The sequence below is a fragment of the Phacochoerus africanus genome, chromosome 16 (genome assembly GCF_016906955.1).
Source record: "Phacochoerus africanus isolate WHEZ1 chromosome 16, ROS_Pafr_v1, whole genome shotgun sequence".
NCBI classification, from domain to species: Eukaryota; Metazoa; Chordata; class Mammalia; order Artiodactyla; family Suidae; genus Phacochoerus; species Phacochoerus africanus.
In genome coordinates this window covers 7,309,378-7,331,406 of record NC_062559.1, presented here as the reverse complement: position 1 = coordinate 7,331,406, position 22,029 = coordinate 7,309,378, and the positions used below count along the sequence as shown (strand labels likewise).

The window sequence follows — 22,029 nt, the reverse complement described above, 5'->3', positions numbered from 1 at the left end:
GCAGAACATGGGGACACGTGACTTTCCCCCCACCCCGCTGGCCTTATGCATGGCAGGATCCTCTTGTCCCCAGTGGAGGCAGAATGAAGCTCTGGACAGCCAGAGACAGACGGGCCTGGGGACCAGGTCTGGGGTCGTTCCGACCAGGCAGGAGTGGCTGGCACTCCACCCTGCTCTGCTCTGGGCAGTGTCCTGAGGCGCTGGGCTCTGCGTGTGAGGCCACTAAGCCTCCAGGGAACAGCAACAGTGTGGGGCTCAGGAGACAGGATCTAGCCATTATCTTAGATCATTGCTATTAAAAACCTGAGCCCAAAGCAAACCCCATTTCCAAAAGCAGGTGTTCAGACCAGAAACCAAAGCCTTTCTAGCAGCCTTGTAGTGGCAGCATTTCATTGGTCATCTTCCCCTAATTGGTCCGCACCTGCTCTTTTGTGTCTCCATCTTCCCCCACCTGAACAAACTCAATGAAAGGGCAACTGGGGCCAGTGATAAGAACTCTCAAATTCTATTTATTTAGCACAAGTGCTCACCCAAATACTCCACCACCTTTGTCATAAAAACCAAGCAAAATGCCAGACTTGGTATAAAAGTAGCAACCGTGGGGGAGGAAAAGGAAGGGCCGAGGTGAAGGCACAGAGTCTCAGCAGAACAGGGATGGAGGGAGTGCACGGGGGGCCCCTGTCTGAGGCAAACCTGACCTGGAAGGAGCTCTGTGCCACCTGCCTCTTCACCCCTTGATGGAGCGGCTGCTGGGAGAGCAGACTCTAAGGCAGATCCCAGAGGAGGGGCAGGGCGCAGCGGGAGGCTGAGAGGAGCCGGGAGAGACCAGACCAGGGGCCAGGAGGTGGTGTCCCGACTGGGAACAATGGAGAGGCTGATGCCAAACACTTTGTTCTCCAGAGAGACGGCTGTTGGGCAATTCTGGACCTAAGGAGGTAGGTCCCTGGTTAGCCACTTGCAATGACAAGAACTCAGAAATAGAGAAAAGGACCTTAGCTAGTTCACGCCTTTCCTGACTCCCCCGCCCACTGCCTAGGCTCAGAGCCCTCCTGGGTGTAAGGCCCCTGTGCAAGCGGAGTGTGGCAGCAGGGGGCTCTGCTTCTGCACATGTGGGACGTGCCTGGGGACCCTGGCAGAGCACGTGAGCTCCGATCTGCTCAGCCCCCAGGGAGGAGTCAGCACAGCACCCACAGGCTCTGCCCTGGGGGCAGTTCTCAGGCTACTGGCTCCCCTCCCTGACTCCTCCCCCTTCTCCAGGACAGGCTGAATTCCCAACTCATCAAAGCTGACTTTGATGGCTCCCCAAGCCAGGGGGAAGTTCAAAACCCAGTATGCAGTCATGGCTCGGCCTAAAATGCTTGCTCATAGGCCAGAGTGCAGCAGATGTCAGCGCCCAGGGCTGCCTGTTGGAGTGTACCTTGGAGGTGCCCGGGTGTGATTCTGTGGCCAAGGTCGTGCCCATCATCGAAGGTGGCAGATGGATGTCCTAAAATGTTTGCCGTCAGAGGTACACGAGTGCCCATGAGCTAGAACCCAGCCAAGGCAGCCCTGGGTTCCACCCTCTGTGTGGGCCCTTGCTGCAGTCTTCCTGTAGAGGGTAGCCCCCTACCCACGAAGGGCTGCATTGGTCCACCCGTCCACACAGATAGGACAGGAAACCACCAAAGGCCGGGCCTCTCTAGGAGCCCAGAAGCCTTGTCCCGCTCTGTACCGGGAACCCTTTGACCTCAATCACACAGCCTCTGAGAGAATCGGCTTCCTCGTTTGTTACATGAGGATAACAACCCTGCCGTGTTTACTCTGTAGGGCTGTTGTTAGGATGAAAGGAGATAATGAGCATTAAAAGACTTTATATGGTGAACGGTGCCATAGGAACGGTGCCATAGGAATGACTGAGAGTCATTTGCTTATCATCTTGATTTGGGTGGACATGTTTGAACCCATCCGGGAAAGAACTTTCAGACCTCAGAACTGTCTTGTCTCGGGGCCTTGAATCTCTCCATGGAAGGAGCACTGGCCTTGGAGCCAGGTACCTCTGGGTTCGAAGTCAGACTCTGCGAATGACTAGTGGAATGACCTCGTGCAGTTAAACCCACCCCTCTGAGCCTCAGTTTCCCGTCTACAAAAGGAACACAGGCACAGTCCCTTGATCTTAGCACAAGGAACTCACCCAGGCTGGGCTTCAGTAACCTGCTATAGAAGGAGAACAAGAGCTAACCTGCAGGCCTGTTGTGAGCATCAGATGAGGCAGGTATGGGAGGTCCCGGCCGTGGTAAATGCACAGTAACAACCTCTGTTCCTGTTCCTATTCCCTCAGGCCTCCCTTCTGCTGCTGCTTTTGTGTCTCAGAGCCCTTCTGGTGACCACCTTTCCCTCCGGTGGTCAAAACCCCTTATGGGACCAGAGCACAGCTAGCCTCTATTACCTCTGCACAGGGTGGGTTTCTGCATCATTCATCCCATGGACCTCACCCCCTCTCCCTCCCAAAGAGGCCATTTAAATCATTGACGAACTAAGTAGGGAGGAATCAGGACCTGTGGCCTTTTCCTGACACCAGGTGCATAACGGAGTCCATCCCGCCCCTGGTTTGGGAAAATGATGCATGTCGATGACCTGGTTCATAAGCTCCAGCTCATTCCTTGAAGCTCCACTCCAAGGTCCTCTCTTTTCTTCCCTCGACACCATCCTCACGCTGCCGGGTGAGCTGCAGCCCATCTCCCTCCCTTCTTGCCAAGAATATCACTGAATGAACACTGACCCTTTTACCTGCCCCTCCCCCACTGTGCCCCCGTCCTGCTCGCAGAGCCTCAGAGAAAAAGGCTAAGCCACCTCTCGTGGTCCTCTCTCCCATCCCAGTACCCGGCCCAGGGTACCTGTCAAACTCTCTTTTACAGAGCATCATCTGCACCAAGGAAACAGCAAGCTGTGTGGTGGGTGTGTTTCCTTTCCTAGTCCCCCAAGGCTAAGGTGGGGCCTAATGAGGGGCCCAAAGGTGACAGTGAAACAAAGGAAGGTGGCAGGGAACTGGGCTTGTGTCGGTAGTGTTATGTCCTGGGAGCAGGGGAGGGTGTTTGTCAAAACCCGGCCCGCAAAAAAAGGCTTTCGCCCTTAAAAGGTGCAGAAAGTGGGTGATGCAGGGCAGCTCAGATGAAGAGGCGTGGTGTGCGTGCAGCAGAGGGACCTGTTGCTGCAGCCACGTCCTCCATCCACCGCTGGCCCTGAGCCCCAGTCCCTGGCTGCCCTGGGGCCCAGGACAAGGCTTGATCACTGGCCGAAGCCATGGGGTTCGGGGGCTCTCCCCTTTCTTGGCCCCCAGGTTGACCCTCTGAGGGAGGGGGAGGATGGAGAGCAGAGATTTGGGGGAAAGGAGGCATGGTTTGCAGCTGTTCCTTCTAGACCTGTTTCTGTGAGGTAAGGGTGGGGTGGGGTCTGAGAGTCCCCGGGAGAAGAGATTAGCCATCCACTGGGGGCTGCGGGCTCTGACCCAGGGGCAAGAGACCGGCGCCAGAGATCAGCATCACGGAACCACAGCCTGATCTGTCTGTCTGTCTCCCTTCACCTTCTTATCTCAGAAGCTGAAAGCCTTGCCTGGAGAGAGATGAGGAAGCACAGAGGGAAGGCCTGAGAAAGGAGATGGAGGGAGAGCAGAGAGACTGCAGGAATGACTCCTTCTGTCAGTGAAACTTGAAGGGCTTCCACGCTACTTCACTGTCACCACCATGGCAGTTAGACAAGTCCAAAATCATGGCAGAGGAGGAAATGGAAACTGGGGTTTGACTTGTACCCATATCCCCGAAGGGCCCTGGCTCTCCAGTGGGGATACCCAAGGGGATGGGGAGGTTGGCAGAGCGCAGCTGAGTGCCCCTCGGGTTAGCCCAGAACCCAAGGTAGCTCCCGGCCAATGAAGTCAGAGGTGGTGGATGCTCCGAGGGGGGCACTGATGGTGTCTCTTGGAGGGACCTTGTGCCAGTCCAGCTCAGTGGACTCCACAGCCTCATCATGAAGGAGCTGGATGAGCATCCAGCAGAAGAAGAGCAAACCATTGGTACCTGTGCATTCCCACAAGGTACCCGGCACTGCACAGGTGAGTGGGGGCCCACGCATTTGTCCCTCCAGCTGCAGCCTGGCTGTGCACACCCCTCTTCCAGCCCTGTGGCCATAATTGCCGCCTCCTCAATGCTAACAAAGAAGTGGTGCAGGTGAAGGGAAAACAGGTACATCCAGTCCCACCCAGGTGGCTCTTGCCTAGCTGCTCCCCTAGGGCAGAGGGGGGGTGCTGCTTGACGTACCCTCCCCATCAGTGTGGCACCACTTGCTATTATCTGGTCAAAGTCATTCTTTCCTGGCACATCTCTCTCTCTCTCTCTCTCTCTCTCTCTTTTTTTTTTTTTTCTCATTTTCTCGTTAAGAAATAGGTGAGCTTGGCCCTGAGAAGTCAATGATCCCGGCCTCCACATCAAGGTCAAGGCATTATCGCTGCTTTTATCTCGGCCATGCGAGGCGCCTTTCGAGGCCCCATGTGCACCCTGTCTGTGCACAGGGACCCACAGAGGCAGCCCTGTCTCCACTCAGCCTATCCTTTCCCCTCTTCCTCCAACAGATGCAGCGCCCCAGAGTTCAGCTGGCATTTCTCCAGCCAGCCCCAGACTGGGGAAGGGAGCCCCGGCCCCTGCCCTTCCTTCCCTGGGCTGCGGACAGAGCAGGTTCTCAGGGGCTGCACCACCATTGCCACCGGCACCCAGAACCTTGTCCATAAAATATTTTGCAAACAGCTAGGAGGCAACCCATTTTTAAAGTCCACAGGCATTTGTGAGAATATGGAACCTTCCATCACCTCCTTGCCTCTGGCCAGTGAGGCACACAGGAGTCAGAACGTCATGATTCTCCATCCTGAAGAAGTCAAGAAAGGAGGAAGATGGCAGAGGAGAATGGGAAGTGTTTGCAGGTACCTGAAGTCTTCCTGATGTGGGAACAGCAGGATTTCTGTTATTCTGTTCCCAGGTCCCTTTCTCAGCAGCCTCTTAAATGAGCCGGGTGGCCACCGCTCAGAACAAAACTATCTGCCAGCTACTTGAACTCTTCAGCACCTGCTTCACTTACGTCACTTGCCTCGTTGCACCGCAATGCCTGGGCATCTTTCTTTTCATTTCTCACTGGGGCTTCAGCAGGCAGACCTGGAAGCTTGTGGTGGACTGCCTTCAGTGCTTCTTTGAGTGGGTACCACATGCCGGCCAGTTTCGTGAGCTTCGCCCCAGAGTCTTGCTGTTGGGATCCTCTTCGTAATATTTCAGACCCATTAAGCCAAGACCGAAGCTTTTCTCTTTCTGTCCCTTGCACACTCCAACATATATTGAAGCTGAGCAAACTTCCCAATGATGACTGAGCTTTGCATGGGTTTTTATCCTTTGCAACCTGTTTCTGCCTCTATTATGTCCTCATCTTTCATCATTGCAACCCCACACAAAAGCAGGTATTTTTTTTTTTTACCACCTTTGACAGGGAAAAAAATTTGAAATATGTCCATTGGGAGAATTACAACAAAAACAGGTCAATCATTCATAGATTTTGTTAATGAATATGTATCACACGCTACGTGTACCGGGAGTTATGCCAAGCCCTGGGAACACGATGATAAATAAGACGGTCATCACAGTCCCTTTATGGAACTTACAGTCTGTTAAGGGAAACAGACATTTAAAAAAGTAAGCATGGGGAGTTCCCGTCCTGGCTCAGTGGTAATGAACCGGACTAGGATCCATGAGGACACAGGTTTGATCGTGGCTTTGATCAGTGAGTTAAGGATCCGGCACTGCTGTGAGCTGTGGTGTCGGTCACAGATGCGGCTTGGGTCCTGAGTTGCTGTGTCAGTGGTGTAGGCTGTCAGCTGCAGCTCTGATTCGACCCCTAGCCTGGGAACTTCCATATGCTACAGGTGTGTCCCTAAAACACACACACACACACACACACACACACACACGCACACAAAGGTAAGTAAAGGAGTTCCCTCTGTAATGCAGCAGGTTAAGGATCTGACATTGTTTCTGTGGTGGCACAGGTTTGATCCCCAGCCTGGTGCAGTGGGTTAAGGATTCACTGTGACTGCAGCTGTGGTATAGTTCCCAGGGTCTTTTTCTGGCCTGGGAACTTCCATTTGCCACAGGTGCAGCCAAGAAAAAAAAAATAGGTAAGTAGAATAAAGTGCTGGACATGTTATTTAAAAAGAAAATAGGGAGTTCCCATTGTCGTTGCGCAGCAGAAACGAATCCGACTAGGAACCATGAAGTTGCGGGTTCGATCCCTGGCCTTGCTCAGTGGGTTAAGGATGTGGCGTTGCTGTGAGCTGTGGTGTAGGTCACAGATGAGGCTCAGATCGGGCGTTATTGTGGCTGTGGTATAGACTGGCAGCTGTAGCTCCACTTCAACCCCTAGTCTGGTAACCTCCATATGCCGTGGGTGTAGCCCCAAAAAGCAAAAAAGAAAGAAGGAAGGAAGGAAGAAAAAACATAAGTGGCTTGGAAACAGGACAGGCAGACTCTAACCTGGCCTGTGGGAAAGGGACCCCTTACACACACACACACACACACACACACACACTCTGTACGAGTGTTAAGCTGAGACTAACAGGATGAACTGAAGTTACAGAGCTGGAAGGGAGGCTGGGCGGAGATGTAGAAAGGTCTAGAAATTGTGAAGGCTGAACAGAAGGAAAAGAAAACAGGAACTAATAATTCATCTCAGTGAAACCGAGGCTGAAAGGAAGCAGGTATGAGGAGGCTCATGGCAGAGCATCTAGATCACAGCTTGAGGCACGAGTTGCATCTTACAAAGATGAGTCTGGCTCTAGTGTGCACTGGAGATCTGAGCAAACCAAGCCTGTGAGCAAGTGCAAAGAGAGCGGGTCGGAACCCACTTCCAGGATGGAGGGCAGAGGCCCGGTTTGGAAGAATGGCAGTCGTGTCTGGGGAGGTAGAGACGGATGAGACGGCCTTCAAAAATATATTAAATGAAAAAAGCAAGAACTGTTTTCCTGGAGTTCCCGTCGTGGTGCAGTAGTTAACGAATCCGACTAGGAACCATGAGGTTGCGGGTTCTGTCCCTGGCCTTGCTCAGTGGGTTAACGATCCGGTGTTGCCGTGAGCTGTGGTGTAGGTCACAGACACAGCTCGGATCCCGTGTTGCTGTGGCTCTGGCATAGGCTGGTGGCTACAGCTCCGATTCGACCCCTAGCCTGGGAACCTCCATATGCTGCGGGAGCGGCCCAAGAAACAGCAAAAAGACAAAAAAAACAAAACAAAACAAAACAAAACAAAAAACTGTTTTCCTAATGTGCTTTCTGATTACTGTGTTTTTCAAGGAATATATACATATCTATGTTCAAATATGCATAGAGTATTTTTCAAAGGATAAAGAGCAGTTATTAGTGAATGTTCCTGGTTGCAGGGGGGGGCTGGGGCAGTGCAGGGGGGGGGGAACCTATGGGGCTGGAAGAGAGAGAGATAGGGGTACTTTTTTTTCTCTTTGAATTTTGTGCCATGTGATGTATTACCTAATCACAAGTGATTCTTGGGAAGTTTGCTGTGGTGCAGCAGAAACGAATCCAACTAGTATCCACGAGGATGCAGGTTCAATCCTTGGCCTCGCTCAGTGGGTTAAAGATCTGGCATTGCCGTGAGCTGCTGTGTAGGTTGCAGATGCAGCTTGGATCTGGTGCTGCTGTGGCTGTGGTGTAGGCCGGCAGCTATGGCTCCGATTCTACCCCTGGCCTGGGAACTTCCATATGCTGCACCTTTGGCCCTAAAAAAAGCAAGTAAAAAAAAAAAAAGAAGGGATTCTTTTTCAAAGGAGATGTTTTGGGGACTAGGCTCCACAAGACCTGAGACTGACCACATCTGAAAGTTGGGACAGCTGTTGAGGATGACTCCTGAGACTCTGGTGAGGCAATTTTGCCTACTTACATGGTTGGAAGCACCAGTGGAGGAGCAGGTTTGGGAGGAAGAAAAGCTGTTCAGTTTGGGACATGTTGCCTTCGAGGTGTCTATAAAATATCCGGGTAGAGCTGTCCAATAGGCAGGTGTCTAGGCTGTTCGTGCCTGGAGCTCAGGAGACAGATCTAGGGTGGAGATAAGGAGTCAGGATTATGAGTGTGTGCGTGTGTGTGTGTGTGTGTGTGAATACTATCTACGGAGGTTGCTGGATCTTTCCAGGTGGTGAGGAAAACAGCCTGTAGACTAAAACATAGTGAAGGGGTTGGTAGGAGAGGAGCAGGCAGAGCAGTAGGAGTGCGTGGGAGTACACCAGGCGTATGCAGAGAGGGGGTGAATGATCCACTAGTTTCCCAATGCTACAGGGAGTTTGTGCAAGACTCAGATTATTCAGTGGGTTTAGCTACAGGTAGATAAAATCAATGAGAGTGCTATCAGCAGCACGGAGGGCACAAGGTCACATCATAATGGGGTGAGCCCTCAATGTGAGGCCAGTAGACAGTGGAGTCTTTTCTTAAGAAGTTTGGCCTTGAAGAGAGAGTAAAAAAGACAAGGCAGGAGCTAAAAGGAGGAATGGGAGTTGATGGAGGGTGACTGCAATGTCTTTGAAGAGGGAAAGAGCAGAGCATGGCTGTGTGCTGACTAGTGCGCTGGTGGCGGGAGAGAGACATGGAAGATACAAGAATGAGAAGGGTTGGTGGGTTGGGGGGACAGACAGAAAGAAAACGGCCTTGGAGCACAGATGGGAGTTTGGCTTTCCCAAGAGAGGGAACACGTCCACTGTGGAAGAGAATCAGAGAAATCATGCTGACCAAGCGGGTTTACTTATTTTTTATTTTGGCGTATGGAAGTTGCCAGGCCAGGGATCAAACCCATGCCATAGCAGCAACCAGGGCCACGGCAGTGACAATGCCAGATCCTTAACCTGCTGCTACGGAAGAGAACTCCTGAGCAGGCTTAGAAACCAAACCACCTATGTTCCTCTGTGTGTGTGTGTGTTTGTGCACACATGCATGTGTGCATATTTCTGTGATTGCTTACCTTTCCACACTCATCTGTATTTTGAGTATCTAGATGAACCTGTCTGCAGCATCACAAATCCCACTTACTTCTGTGCTAGTCTAGACCACAGGCCTCTTAAAAGTTGTTATGGCTTTTTGGTGAGGGTGATGATAGGGCTGGGATGAGAAGGGCTGGAGACAAAAGCAAAGCTGTAATGGGTGCCCTGGACACCCAGCTCCCAGTTTCCTTCCTGGAAAGGGATGGCCCATGCTCTGTTACTGCTGTCACTCAGCAGCTCAGCGCAAGGGCCAGCGCAGATGGAGGTAGAAGAAGGCTATTGCAGGAGACATAGTTGGGAGCCTGCCTCCTCCAGACAGAGGATGAATAGCTGCTAACAGACAACCTCAGGGATAGTCCAGGAATGGTCCCATAAAAGAAATGATGGTGTCATCCAAGCACAGAAAGGAATAATTAATCTGACTAGTATCCACGAGGGCGCCAGTTCAATCCCTGGCCTTGCTCAGTGGGTTATGGATCCAGCATTGCCACGAGCTGTAGTGTAGGGTCTAGACATAGCTTGGATCCTTCATTGCTATGACTGTGGCATAGACCCGCAGCTGTAGCTCTGATTCAACCCCTAGCCTGGGATCTTCCATATGCCGCAGATGCGGCCGTAAAAAAAAAAAAAAAGAAAAAAAAGAAAAAAAAGGAATAATTTACCACATATATTTAAAAACACACCAGGATGCAAATGAGATACACACACTTTAGACTCAGTCTCAAAAAACAAGGCTAAGACAACTCAAAAATTACAACCCCCCCAAACAATTCAAAAGTGGGCAAAGGACTCGAAAAGACATTTCTCCAAGGATATACAAATGGCCAATAAGCACGTGAAAAGATGCTCAAAGTTGTTCGTCACTGGGGAAATGCAAATCAAAGTCACAATGGGATACCACTTCATAAGGATGGCGATTATCACAAAAACAGAAAGAGACAAGTGCTGGTGAGGATGTGGGGAAATGGGAATCCTGTGTAATTGCTGAGGAAATGTAAAAGAGTCCAGCTGCTGTGGAAAACAGTATGGCAGTTTCTCAAAAAATTAATCAGAGACTTGCCACAAGACCCAGCCAAATGGGAATGTGGAATCACTTCTGGTTACAAACCCAAAGACGTCGAATGCAGGAATTGGAACAAATAATTGTATACCAATGGCCCTAGCAATATTACTCACACTAGCCAAAAACAGTAACAACACAAACGTCCATCAATGGATGGATGGATAAACACAATGTGGTGGTACATACATAGAACGAAATATTAGTTGACCTTTAAAAGGAATTAAATTTTGACTCATACTACAGCATGGATGAATCTTGAAAACATTATGCAATGTCAAATGAGCCAGACACGACAGGACTCGCACTGTGTGATTCTCCATTCGTGACGTAACGCGAGTAGTCAAAGTCATAGAACGTAGAATGTTGGTTTATCAGGGGCCGTGGGGATGGGATGATGTGGAATGAATATCTAATGGGTACAAGAGTTTAGGTTTAAAAAATTCCATAGATGAACGTTGGTGACTGTTGCCCAACAATATGAATATAAGTAATGCCACGGAAGGGTACACTCACAAATAGTTAAAATGGCAAATGTTATGTATATCGCAATGCATTTCTTTTTTAAATAAAGGAAAGATAAAGAATCTTTCTTCTCGCAGTTTTTTAGCTGGGTTTTGGTTGGTTAGGTGAGTAAGAATCCTATGGGCTTCAGGGAAAGGTGAGAGGTTGCAACCTCAGTGCCCAGCCTGGCTCTTCCCACGTGAAGCCCGAGAGAACCAGGGAGTCTTTCACAGCTTGCAATCTAGTGCCTCAGGGGGCAGAAAGGAGATGACCCAGTCATTGGTGTAGCATCCCTACCTCAGGTCTTTAGTGGCCAGGTCTGACTTAGCTCGAAAAGATACCTTCGTTTCCTAAGACGTGGGACTTCCAAGAAGTCAGAAGGCTACGTAAGGCCCTTGGATCATCCCTGGAAATGCTGATGTGAAGAGCAAGCCTTGGTCTGTCAGAATTATTCTGTCCATCCCACCCAGGATTAACAGGCATGGAAGCCAGGTACTGGCAAAGGCAGTGTCTCCATCTCCGCCCCTCCGCAGGCCTACCTGGAGTCAGGACAAGAGTAACAGCGTCCTAATCACAGGTGATAGACGCTTTCTTCTCCATCCCCCTCCCCAAGGTCCAGTCCGAGATTCAAGTGTCCCAGGGTGTTGCGACGAAGGATCTCCCAACCTCGGTGACTGCTGCTGCTGCGAGATGTGGTCCGGGACAGGGAGGGGGTGGGGAGGGCCAGGGAGGCCCTGGCTAGCGTCCCACTTTCCACCACAGAGGGCTGTTTCTCAGAGAGACGCTCTTGTCCTTCCTCTTTGTCTGAGCCCTTGAAAGCTTCCACATAGCGACGTACTCGCAGCGCATTCTGATCTTGGTTGGTTTCAACCCTGAGGAGGGGGAGAGAAGAGGGCTCAGCCAAGGTGGACCGAGATGGGCCATGGGGAGAAGCAGAGGTGAATGGGGCCCAGAAGGAAACAGGAGCAAGAGGAAAGGGGGAGGGAGTTGGCAGAGTTGAAGCCAGAAGAACGTCTAGGATTAAATAAAGGGACGTGGAGGGAGATGAAGGATCACCTGGGGTAGAGATTGGGAAGGCTGTGCGTTCAGGGTTTGGAGGGGAGTGGGGCCTGTGTGTGGGTGTGACGGGGAATGGGGTGCGCATGGAAGGGAAAACAGCACTGATTAAAAAATAAATGTGAGGGAAGGATGAGGAGATGCTTTTTAGGAAATAAATGAGGGAAGAAAGTCAGGAGGAGCTGAAGGTAGAGAATGAAGGAGCAGGTTAGCGTCAAGGTGACAATATGCTACAAGAGGGGGTCAGGTGGAAACAATACTAGACCAGGTTGGGTAACCCATGCCCACAGCTGAGCACAGACACATGCTCGCAGCTGGTCCTGCAGGACTACCCCTATGTACTCACAGCCTGGCATCGGCTCTCAGCATTCTTTGCACCCCTCCACTTCAGCTCCAGCCCCTCCCCCCAAAGGCTAACGGTTTCACTTCATAGGGCAATGACGTTCCCTTTGGGTCCCGTGTGGGGTCTCAAGAATGGAGAAAAGGGTCGGAAATGTGGAACTGGTCACCCTTGTTCCCGCAGCCTCGCACAGGGGGACGGTTCACATGACAACACTGTCACTCACCTCAGGAACCAGCGGTCCCCCAGCCCGTACTTGTACCCACAGATGCCAGAGCGAGGCCACAGGGCTCGAGGCATCTTCCTCTCCAGCATCACCGTGGTGGCTACAACCTAGAAGAGTCAAGAGACAGAGGAAGAACTCAGAAAGAGCCATGAGGCGTTCTTGTTATGACTCAGCTGTAATGAGTCCGACTGGTAGCCATGAGAATGCAGGTTCGATCCCTGGCGTTGCTCAGTGGGTTAAGGATCTGGCATTGCTGTGAGCTGTGGTGTGGGTCATAGATGTGGCTCAGATCCTGTGCGGCTGTGGCTGTGGCTGTGGTGTAGGCCGGCAGCTACAGCTCTGGTTTGACACCTAGCCTGGGAACGTCCATAGGCTGCAGGTATGGCCCTAAAAAGACAACAACAACAACAATGAAAAGAAAAGAAAGAAAAAAAAAGTATCAAGTTTCAGAAAACGTGGTGGCTACTAACAGAGGGAAGCAAAAGGAGCCTGTAAGAGGAGGACGCCAGAGACCGGTGGAGATGACAGCAGGTACCCATCCCTGGCCTGTGTGTGGCACCATGCTACCTGCCTTCCTCGTCATTCACCACAAAGGAGAGAATAGTTTATGAGTGTTTTGAACAGAAGAATGACCCTGACATTGCTGTTCAGATTCACGGAAAATGAATCACTCTGAACTAGTCTCGTTTCCTTTTTCCAAGGAAAAGCCTTAGACCAGTTATCTTGAGTTAAATAAAATGATTAAATAGTATCTCTATGATCTGGGGGGTGAAATGATGTTGCTTGTATTCAGGGACTTTGCAGCAAATTCAATATATACCTGTATCCTAGGAAGGAAAACTATGGGTTAATGACTGCAGACTTGGCAGGCAAAATTCTAGTGGCATGTCACGTGTTCTGTCCTTTGCCCAGTCTTCATTAATTACTTAGATGAAACATAAAAGACAAGCTTATCAAATATGTCTGTGACACAAAACTGGGAGGGATACATAATATGCCAAGATGACAAAACAATATAAAAATGACCTCACCAGTCTAGAATGCTGGTCAAAACCCACTAAATCAATTTTAAGAAAACAAATGCAATGTCCTAGATTTATGTAGAAGACTAAAGTAGCACATTGAGTACAGGAGAAATGGCAAAAGAGTTTAGCTAAGTCAGTCATGCTGCAAAAATGTGGGGGTTTTAGTTGCTCAGAGGCCTAATATGGGCCGATTGCATATTTGCTAAAAGACCTGACTCCATTTTCGGTGCTACTTATAGTGAAGAATCCCACACGAGGAAAGGCATGACCCCTCTTTACCCTGCATTCTTCCCATCAGAGCAAGACCTTTTGGAGTTCCCGTTGTGGTTAAGAACGGAACTAGTATCCATGAGGACGTGGGCTCACTCCCTGGCCTTGCTCAGTGGGTTGAGGATCCAGGGTTGCCGCAAGCTGCGGTGTAGGTCACAGATGCAGCTCAGATCTGGCATTGCTGTGACTGTGATGTAGGCTGGCAGCTGTAGCTCCGATTAGACCTCTAGCCTGGGAACCTCCATATGCCACAGGTTCAGCCCTTAAAATAAATAAATAAAGAAATAAATGAAAGACCTTTTGAGGGGTCCACAAGGTTCATGATCTATTAGGCCTGAGCAGAGGGGTCAGTCAGGATGGATTGGGTCCGGAAGCTTGATTAACCAGAGGAACTAACAATTCCCCAAGTAGCTCCACTCTCTATTTTGTCTTCACCCACTCACCATCTTTCTCAGCAGGCCAGGCTCCTCTCGGCCTTCTCTCTGTTTCTTAGTCACCCCAAGCTCCCTTCAACCTCAGAGCTTTCCATCCTCTTCCCTTTCCCTGGATAGCCTTTTGTCTTTATCTTAAAAAGGATGTTTGTTATTTCTCCTTGTGCCATCATTCAGCCCCTACCCTCCCCTGGTAACAGAGCCCAGCCTCCATTTAGAGAGTCACTTCTCCTCCTCTCTCAAACCATCAGTTAGAGCATACTGGACTTCACCCAGGCCTGGTTAATGAGTCTAGTCTCCCCCAGACTCCACCACTTCCACTTCCACCATTCCCCGAGCTTTGGCCTTAACCTTAAATTCAAGGATGCGCCTCTGTGCATGGTGTGAGGGTGTGTTCTAATTTCATTGCTTTGCATGCAGCTGTCCAGGTTTCCCAGCAATGCTTGCTGAATAGACTTTCTTTTTCCCTTTCTTTTTTTTTTGTTTGTCTTTTTTTTGCTATTTCTTTGGGCCGCTCCTGCGGCATATGGAGATTCCCAGGTGAGGGGTCGAATTGGAGCTGTAGCCGGTGGCCACAGCACCGCGGGATCCAAGCTGCGTCTGCAACCTATACCACAGCTCACGGCAATGCCGGATCGTTAACCCACTGAGCAAGGGCAGGGACCGAACCCACAACCTCATGGTTCCTAGTCGGATTCGTTAACCACTGCACCACGAAGGGAACTCCTCTTTTCCCCCTTTTATGTTCTTGCCTCCCTTGTCAAAGATTAATTGACCATAGGTGTCAGGGTTTATCTCTGGGTTCTCTATTCTGTTCCATTGGTCTGTCTGTCTGTTTTGATACCAGTACCACACTGTTTTGACGACTGTGGCTTTGTAATATTGCTTGAAGTCTGGGAGAGCTATGCCCCCTGCTTGGTTTTTGTTTCTCAGGATTGCTTTGGCAACTGGAATCTAATGTACAGCACAAATGAACATTTCCACAGAAAAGAAAATCATGGACCTGGAGAATAGACTTGTGGCTGCCTCGGGGGAGAGGGAGGGAATGGGAGAGATCAGGAGCTTGGGGTTATCATATACAACTTGGAATGGATTTACAATGAGATTCTGCTGAGTAGCATTGAGAACTATGTCTAGATATATTGTAACGGAATGAAGGGTGAGAAAAAATGTATACATGTAAGTGTATCTTGGCCCCCATGCTGTACAGCAGAAAAATTAATTAATTAATTAAAAAAAAGATGCACCTCTGATCAGACTTGTTGCAATGAGGTGGGTTCTGGAGGAAGAGGCACTTTCAAGGGCTGTTATCCACAGCATCGAGAGGCGCACAGGATCCCGTAAGAAAGGGGCCCTCAGAATTTGGAACACAGAGCACCTGCTCTTTCCTTTGGGAATTTAGAGCTTCCTGATGTGATGCAAGCAAGGGACTTAGAAGAGGACAGAAGAGAGAAGAACAGAGAAACGGATATAATGTGTAGAATGGAGATCCAGGCTCTGGCCAGACGTTCCTAAAGCTAGTTTGATTCCTTAAACTTTCCCGAGATGAGGATCAACATACCCTCCCCCTCACAGTCCCCCCCACCTTTTATTTTTTTGTCTTTTTGGGGTCATACCCACAGCCTATGGAAATGCCCAGGCTAGGGGTCGAATTGGAGCTGCATGGGTGACCTACACCACAACCACAGCAATGCTGGATCCTTAACTCACTGAGCGAGGCCAGGGATCGAACCTGCATCCTCATGGATCCTAGTCGGGTTTGTTACCGCTGAGTCTCCACAGGAACTCCCCCCAACCCTTTTAAAGCTTATTTGAGTTTGGTTTCCTATCCCTAGAGTCAAGAGTCCCAACTGTTACAAATCCTGGCACCCTCTCCCTTCCTTCTTCTTAATGGACTAATTAGTACCCATCTTAAATGTCACTCCATCAAGAAATCATTTCCTCACTTTCCAGTTGTGCCCTGTTCTTAGCACGTTCTACTTCTCTATGGCACGTTTGCTGCCGTAATTGTGCAGTTTTCTGAAGCCGTTTGTTTGGTGTCTGTCTTCCCAGCCAGCCTGTAAGCTGCAAGAGGACACAGACTCCATCCATGTGTATTGTATCCCTGCTCCTAGACACTGCCCAACACAGAGCAGGCTCTACATCATTATTGCGCATGAATGAAAAGTCTGAGGGGCTTCATGATGGCTGTCTTCAAATATCTGAATGGTGCTCGTATGCAAGATGGAGGAGGGGTCTGCATGCTACGAGAACTGGGGCCAGTTCTAGTCCAAGAATAGAATTATAGAAAGATAAGCTTCAGGTTAAGGCACTACAGACTTTTCTAAAAACAAAACTTTTGACCTATGACAAAGGTCTCTCCTCCCAACCTTGACCCAAATCTGCATGATAATCAGGTCCTTATCAACATTTAAAAAGTATTGACTGACCCTCCGGTCAATAAGTGGGTGTATGCTGGGTCCTGACCAGAGGACCACTAGAGGCACTTCCAACTCTAAAATGTTATTAGCCTATTATGATATAAAGAAGATATCATAGAGGAAACAGGAAGTTGCAGAAGCAAATAGAAGATAAGTTCCAAATTAAAAACTAGAATATATATGAATAAGACAGTTTCTAGTTCCCACTGGATTCAAGGAGGACTCTGGGAGCTACCCTTCCCCTGTGATCAAGACCCAGCTCCTCTCCCACCATCCCACCCTCTTTTGTCCCCTCCATCTATCCCAAAGTACCTCTCTTGGGGTGACAGCTTCACTGGGTTATTCTAAGAGTCACCTGCCACAACATGTTCCACTTTGATGTTTCTCTCCCTCCCCGGCCCCTATCGTAAGACTAACATCGGTGGACACACCTGGGCTCGCCAGAGCTCGTCCTGCTCGTGGGCCACCCGCCAGTGTGTGTCACCCATCATGGCGATGAGCAGGTTGAGCATCAGCAGAGTGGCAATGATGGCGAAGGCGAAGTAGACGATGCTGAACATGAAGGGCAGATCCACGTCATAGTTGGCGGGGCCATCGATGATGGTGAGGAACAGCTCAAAGGTGCTGAAGAGCGCCATGGGGTAGTCATAGAACTGTCCCAGTTTGGATGGATCCTCTGTCTGGAAAATGATAAAAAACGCTGCTCCGCCCAGGAAGGGAGCATGGAGATCAGGAAACCGGAAGTTATCACAATAAGCATGGGCCTGGTCAGCAGTCATTCAACCTGCACGTACATCCCTACTCATTTACACACAGGCACACGCGCACACATACATGGAGATGCGTGAATTACACACGGAGGTCACATTTTGAACTGTGGACCTGGCTGACTCTGACCAAGTCCTATGACCAAGCTCATCACACTGGATAATGGTAATACTCAGAATTTAGCAAAACATATATATGTAATAAGTCACTTTACATAGTGGCTCAGTGGTAAGGAACCCAACCAGCATCCATGAGGACTTGGGTTCGATCCCTGGCCTTGCTTGGTGGGTTACAGGATCCAGCATTGCCATGAACTGTGGTGTAGGTCTCAGATGCTGCTTGGATCCTGCATTGCTGTGGCTGTGGCTATGACCGGCGGCTACAGCTCCAATTAGACCTCTAGCCTGGGAACTTCCATATGCTGCAGATGCAGCCATAAAATCAAAATAAATAAATATGTAAGTCACTTTACTGGTTTTTACATTTCAGAAAACCAGATATTTAAAAGGCAAGTTGTTATAAGAATGCATGGACTCTCCAACAATTTTAAAGAACTGAGTACATGAAAAGGCTAAAAGAAAAGTGCCTTAAAAAAAAATCTACTTGGCATTCCCACTGTGGCTCAGCGGGTCGAGACCCCAACTAGTATCCATGAGGATGCCGGTTTGACCCCTAGCCTTGCACAGTAGGTTAAGGCTATGGCATTGCTGAAAGTTATGGCGCAGGTTGCAGATGGGGCTCAGATCTGGTGTTGCTGTGGCTGAGGTGTAGGATGGCAGCTATAGCTCCGATTCAACCCCTAGCCTGGGAACTTCCTTATGCTGCAGGCATGGCCCTATGGAAAAAAGACAAAACAAAACAAAACAACAACAACAAAAAAAACTCACTGGCCTCTAGATAACCATCTATCACTCAGAGATTTCCTGGGTGAGCTTGGATCTTCAGGAAAAAGATTTCCCTGCTCAACACATAGCTTACTGGATGGTACTGGGCATCCTGGAAACTAATTTCAGCACTGGAACCTCTAAAAGACTCCTCATTGTGTATATGTGTAGATACAGCTGGGGATGGTGGAGAGGAAGAAGGATGAGGAATACTCCATACAGGCTGCCTACCACAGTTTTACCCTCTCAGAGTTCAGATCTTGGTGTATTTATTTTGGGGCCGCTGTTTTGGGCAAACCTCCATTATGCAGGGAAATGCCTAGCCCAAGAGTTGCATCCTTTGTCCTCATGGTCTTTAAGGTTGGGGTCTTCACACACACATCAAACCATTCATCTACCCATCTGGAGGTTCAGCTTCAGACACAGAGGAGTGGTTTCAGTTTCAGCTTCAGTCACGGAGGACTGGTTTTGAGTTGCCATTTTTCGCCCTTCCTTCCTCTCCCCATCTTTCCCTAAGAACGTCCACTTTGTCTCCATGTGTTCCCTTCTCCCTTCCTCTCTCCTCTCCCCGGCCCTCTCCCCCTGTGCCTTGGCCCAGAACTGGGTCCCCACTTGTCTCTCTTCTCCCAGCCTCTCTTGGGAGGCTCAGACTCTTCTGCTTTCCTCTTTCATTCTTCAAGCTCTCCAAACCCCTTTTCTGTATTTCCTTCTGCAAATTCCTTTCTTTCAACTTTGGCCACACATAGAAAAAACAAAAAAGGCACTTGATGTATTATTGACTGTTTTTTGTTTCTTCTTCTGAAGTGTCAACACAGAGCAGTTACGTACTGGACGGTCTGTTTGCCTCTAGCACTTTTCACGACTGGCCAGTCTTTCCTGTTTAATATCCTGCTCACCTCAAAGCCCTTTAAAGATCTTGAATGTTATTGGCCTCAAAATTCAGAGCACATGGGTCTACTTTCTAGGCCAACCTGAGTGACCCTGATCCTACAGATATGAGTGGTTTTTGATGCACTTTCCACCAGGCGGGAAGAAAAAGCAGAGAGGCAAATGAGGATTGAGAAAGGAGAGCAAGAGTGAGAGAGAATTTCCTGGAGAGCTGGGTTGGATGATCTGGTGGAGGAGAGAGTGGTGCTCTCACCTGAGGCAAATCCCAGAGTAACCACAGCCATCAGCCAGCAAAAACGCAACAGGTCTCCAAAAATCATCTATAAAAAACAGAGAGGAGGGTGAGGGCAGGGGAGAATCCTTTTTCCACCTGTCTCTCCGAAGCCATTGCTGATAGAGCAGAAGTCACCGTAGTTTCACCAGACCCACTCCCAGCATTTTCCTTTTTGCCCCTACTCCCTCCCTCTGTCTGAGAAGGTCCAATGTCTGAAGCCAGAGGAAAGTGTGGGGAAGGCACTGACCTTCTGGATCATGATGGTGAAGGGACCCAGCATCTGGAATCCTCGGGCAAAGTACATGACACTGCACCAGCCTAGCACCAGGGCGAAGGACATGGGTACCACCTCGCCATCAGTGTTGGAAAGCCGCATCACCATGGTCACCAGCACCAGGGAGGCATAGGTGATGCTGTGGGGAGAGCAGCGAGGGCAGAGTGAGAGGAGGACTGGAAATATGCTAGGTCCCCTCCAGCACGGCATTGACTTGCATGGGCCTCCCACACTCAGCTTAGTCTTTATACCTAAGCACACGGTCACACATATAAATCCCCTGGAGAAAACTCCCTGGAAGTGAGGGTCCCAGAGAGGGGATGGGAGACCTGGGACATTTCCGGCAAGGGAAGGTAGGGGGCTGGAAGCAAAGACACTCACGTGATGACATGGAATGGTCCCCCAAGGACAGTCTGTCCGAAATAGCGAGAGAAACCGACCCTGAAGATATCTGGGATCTGGGAAAAGGTCAGGAAAAAACAAACAAATAATAACGATGTGGACGGCAGTTCAGGTCGAGGCCCCAGGGGGTTGGCCTCAGCCTGGATCCGGCTGCAACCTTTACCTCTAGAAACAGGATGATCACAGCCCCGAAGACGGTCATCAGCTCCCCCGCCAACCGGATTTTATCTTGGTGAGTCACATAGGCCTCCTGTGGCAAGAAGTTGAGGATAAGAAGTGCCTTCTGATGGATTGAGAGGCAAATCCTTTTGAGCGAGTGATCTAATGCAGCTCAAGTCTGTCCAAGTCAAAGAAAATCTCCCCCTGCCACCTGCATCACCACCACCACCCGCCTTGTATTTGCCCCTGTGGCTCAGTCTCTGACCATGGCATTAGTCTATGTACCCAAAGCATAATATTCCTATAGAGTGTACACTAATAAGCTGAGTTATCATCTAGCAAGTCACTTTTTATATAAGGGTTGTGAGCAATACTTTGCAGTGTGTATACTGAGGGGCTGAGGTCACATTTCAGAGCGTCAGGTTAATAAGGCTAAACTAACAGGAAGAGGTCTTAGTGGCTTGGGATGGTTTCAGCTATGCTGAAAGGCCAGCTTTTCCCATCACACTGTGGTTCTTGGTAGGTAGAATATAATCATATCATAGAATTCAGGTCCTGGAATGGACCCAGAATTTGCCAGCTCTAGAGAAACCCTGAATCAGTCACTGCAACTCCTTGAGCTGGTGTTTTTCCTCTGTGAAATGGAGACTGCAATGCTTACCTCCCAGGGTTACTGTGAAGACCAAATCAGATAATGTATTTGGACATAGTTTATAAACCATAGAGCACTATAGATATGCATTGTGGGTTTTTCGTTTTGTTTTGTTTTGTTTGTTTGTTTGTTTTGTCTTTTTAGGGCTGCACCCAAAGCATATGCAAATTCCCAGGCTAGGGGTCGAGTCGGAGCTGTAGCTACCAGCCCACACCACAGCCACAGCAGCACAGGATCCACAGCCACAGCCACACAGCTGGTCTGCAGCTGTCAGACCTACACCACAGTTCATGGCAAAGCTGGATCCTTAAGCCACTGAGCAAGGCCAGGGATTGAACCCACATCCTCATGGATACTAGTCAGGTTCATCACCACTGAGCCACAACGGGAACTCCTTCCTCATTGTGGTTTTATTATGACTTGGCAATATAGAAGAAGGCTTGAGACATGCTATGGATTTCAACTCTAACGAAGGACTCTGCCTTATTCCGGACAGTAGGTGTAGACGACAAAGTCCTAAGGTCAGGATGGAATAAAACCTAGCTTCCTTCTGCACAGTGAAAGGCTTGAAAGATTACTCAAAGGCAGCAGTAGAAGTCCACAGTAATGCTCCTTAATTTTTTTGAAGTTATGATCCCATCTGAGATTATCATAAAGACCACAGAGCCTATGTGCAGAACTCTATTCACATATAACATAATTCCCACATGAAATTATACAGATAATTTCAACACACTTGAGGACCCTTTAGACTTTGGGGACCTCTGTTCCCAAGGTCACATCTCTGCACCATACACCCAAGGCAGTAGCTGAGAGGCCCTGGCAATAATCTCAAATGGGGAAGATGTGATTCCCTCATTAGGACTGAAAAATGCTAACCCTCTCTGTTCTGCTAGTCACCTGGGACCTCTAGTCATCCTTCTGCAGGCTGCTTCAGCAGTGTGCTTGCTGGCCCAATGAGAGGCACAGCTTTTCAAAGAGGAAGAGATGCTCTGTCATAGGAGAGGATCTAGGAGATAAAGAAGGCACTTGCCAAGCATCCTGTAGCTGCTCAGTGTGTGTGTGTCATACTGAAGAAGCCAAGGACATAGACTTTAGGGGACAGTAGGACCAGACTTACCAAGAGATGGTGGAAATGTGTTGGGTAAATTACATGGAGCAGAGAAGACCAGGAAAGGAGTTGGTGACCAATATGCCTAGTGAACAATGTGATCTAACAACCTGTGACTAGACTCCAGTTCCCTTGCTGTTGTTGCTTAAAGGACTAATGTTCTGTAAACCTCTCTGATGTTTATCTCTCCTGAGAAACTGGCAAATTTTATCATATGTGGGACTTTTTGCTTTTGTCTTGCTC

General features: G+C 49.3%; 1 protein-coding gene across 1 annotated transcript in view; it reads right to left on the bottom strand.

Annotated features, from left to right (window-relative positions):
* Nucleotides 1–9,878: 9,878 nt before the first annotated feature.
* TRPV5 (transient receptor potential cation channel subfamily V member 5) overlaps nt 9,879–22,029 on the bottom strand; it is a 33,549-nt gene continuing 21,398 nt past the window's right edge. The window contains 7 exon segments of the mRNA XM_047763663.1: nt 9,879–11,478; nt 12,229–12,335; nt 16,806–17,074; nt 19,168–19,234; nt 19,436–19,601; nt 19,844–19,920; nt 20,028–20,114. Of these exon segments, the coding sequence (XP_047619619.1) occupies nt 11,178–11,478; nt 12,229–12,335; nt 16,806–17,074; nt 19,168–19,234; nt 19,436–19,601; nt 19,844–19,920; nt 20,028–20,114 (1,074 nt within the window). The 3' untranslated portion in view covers nt 9,879–11,177.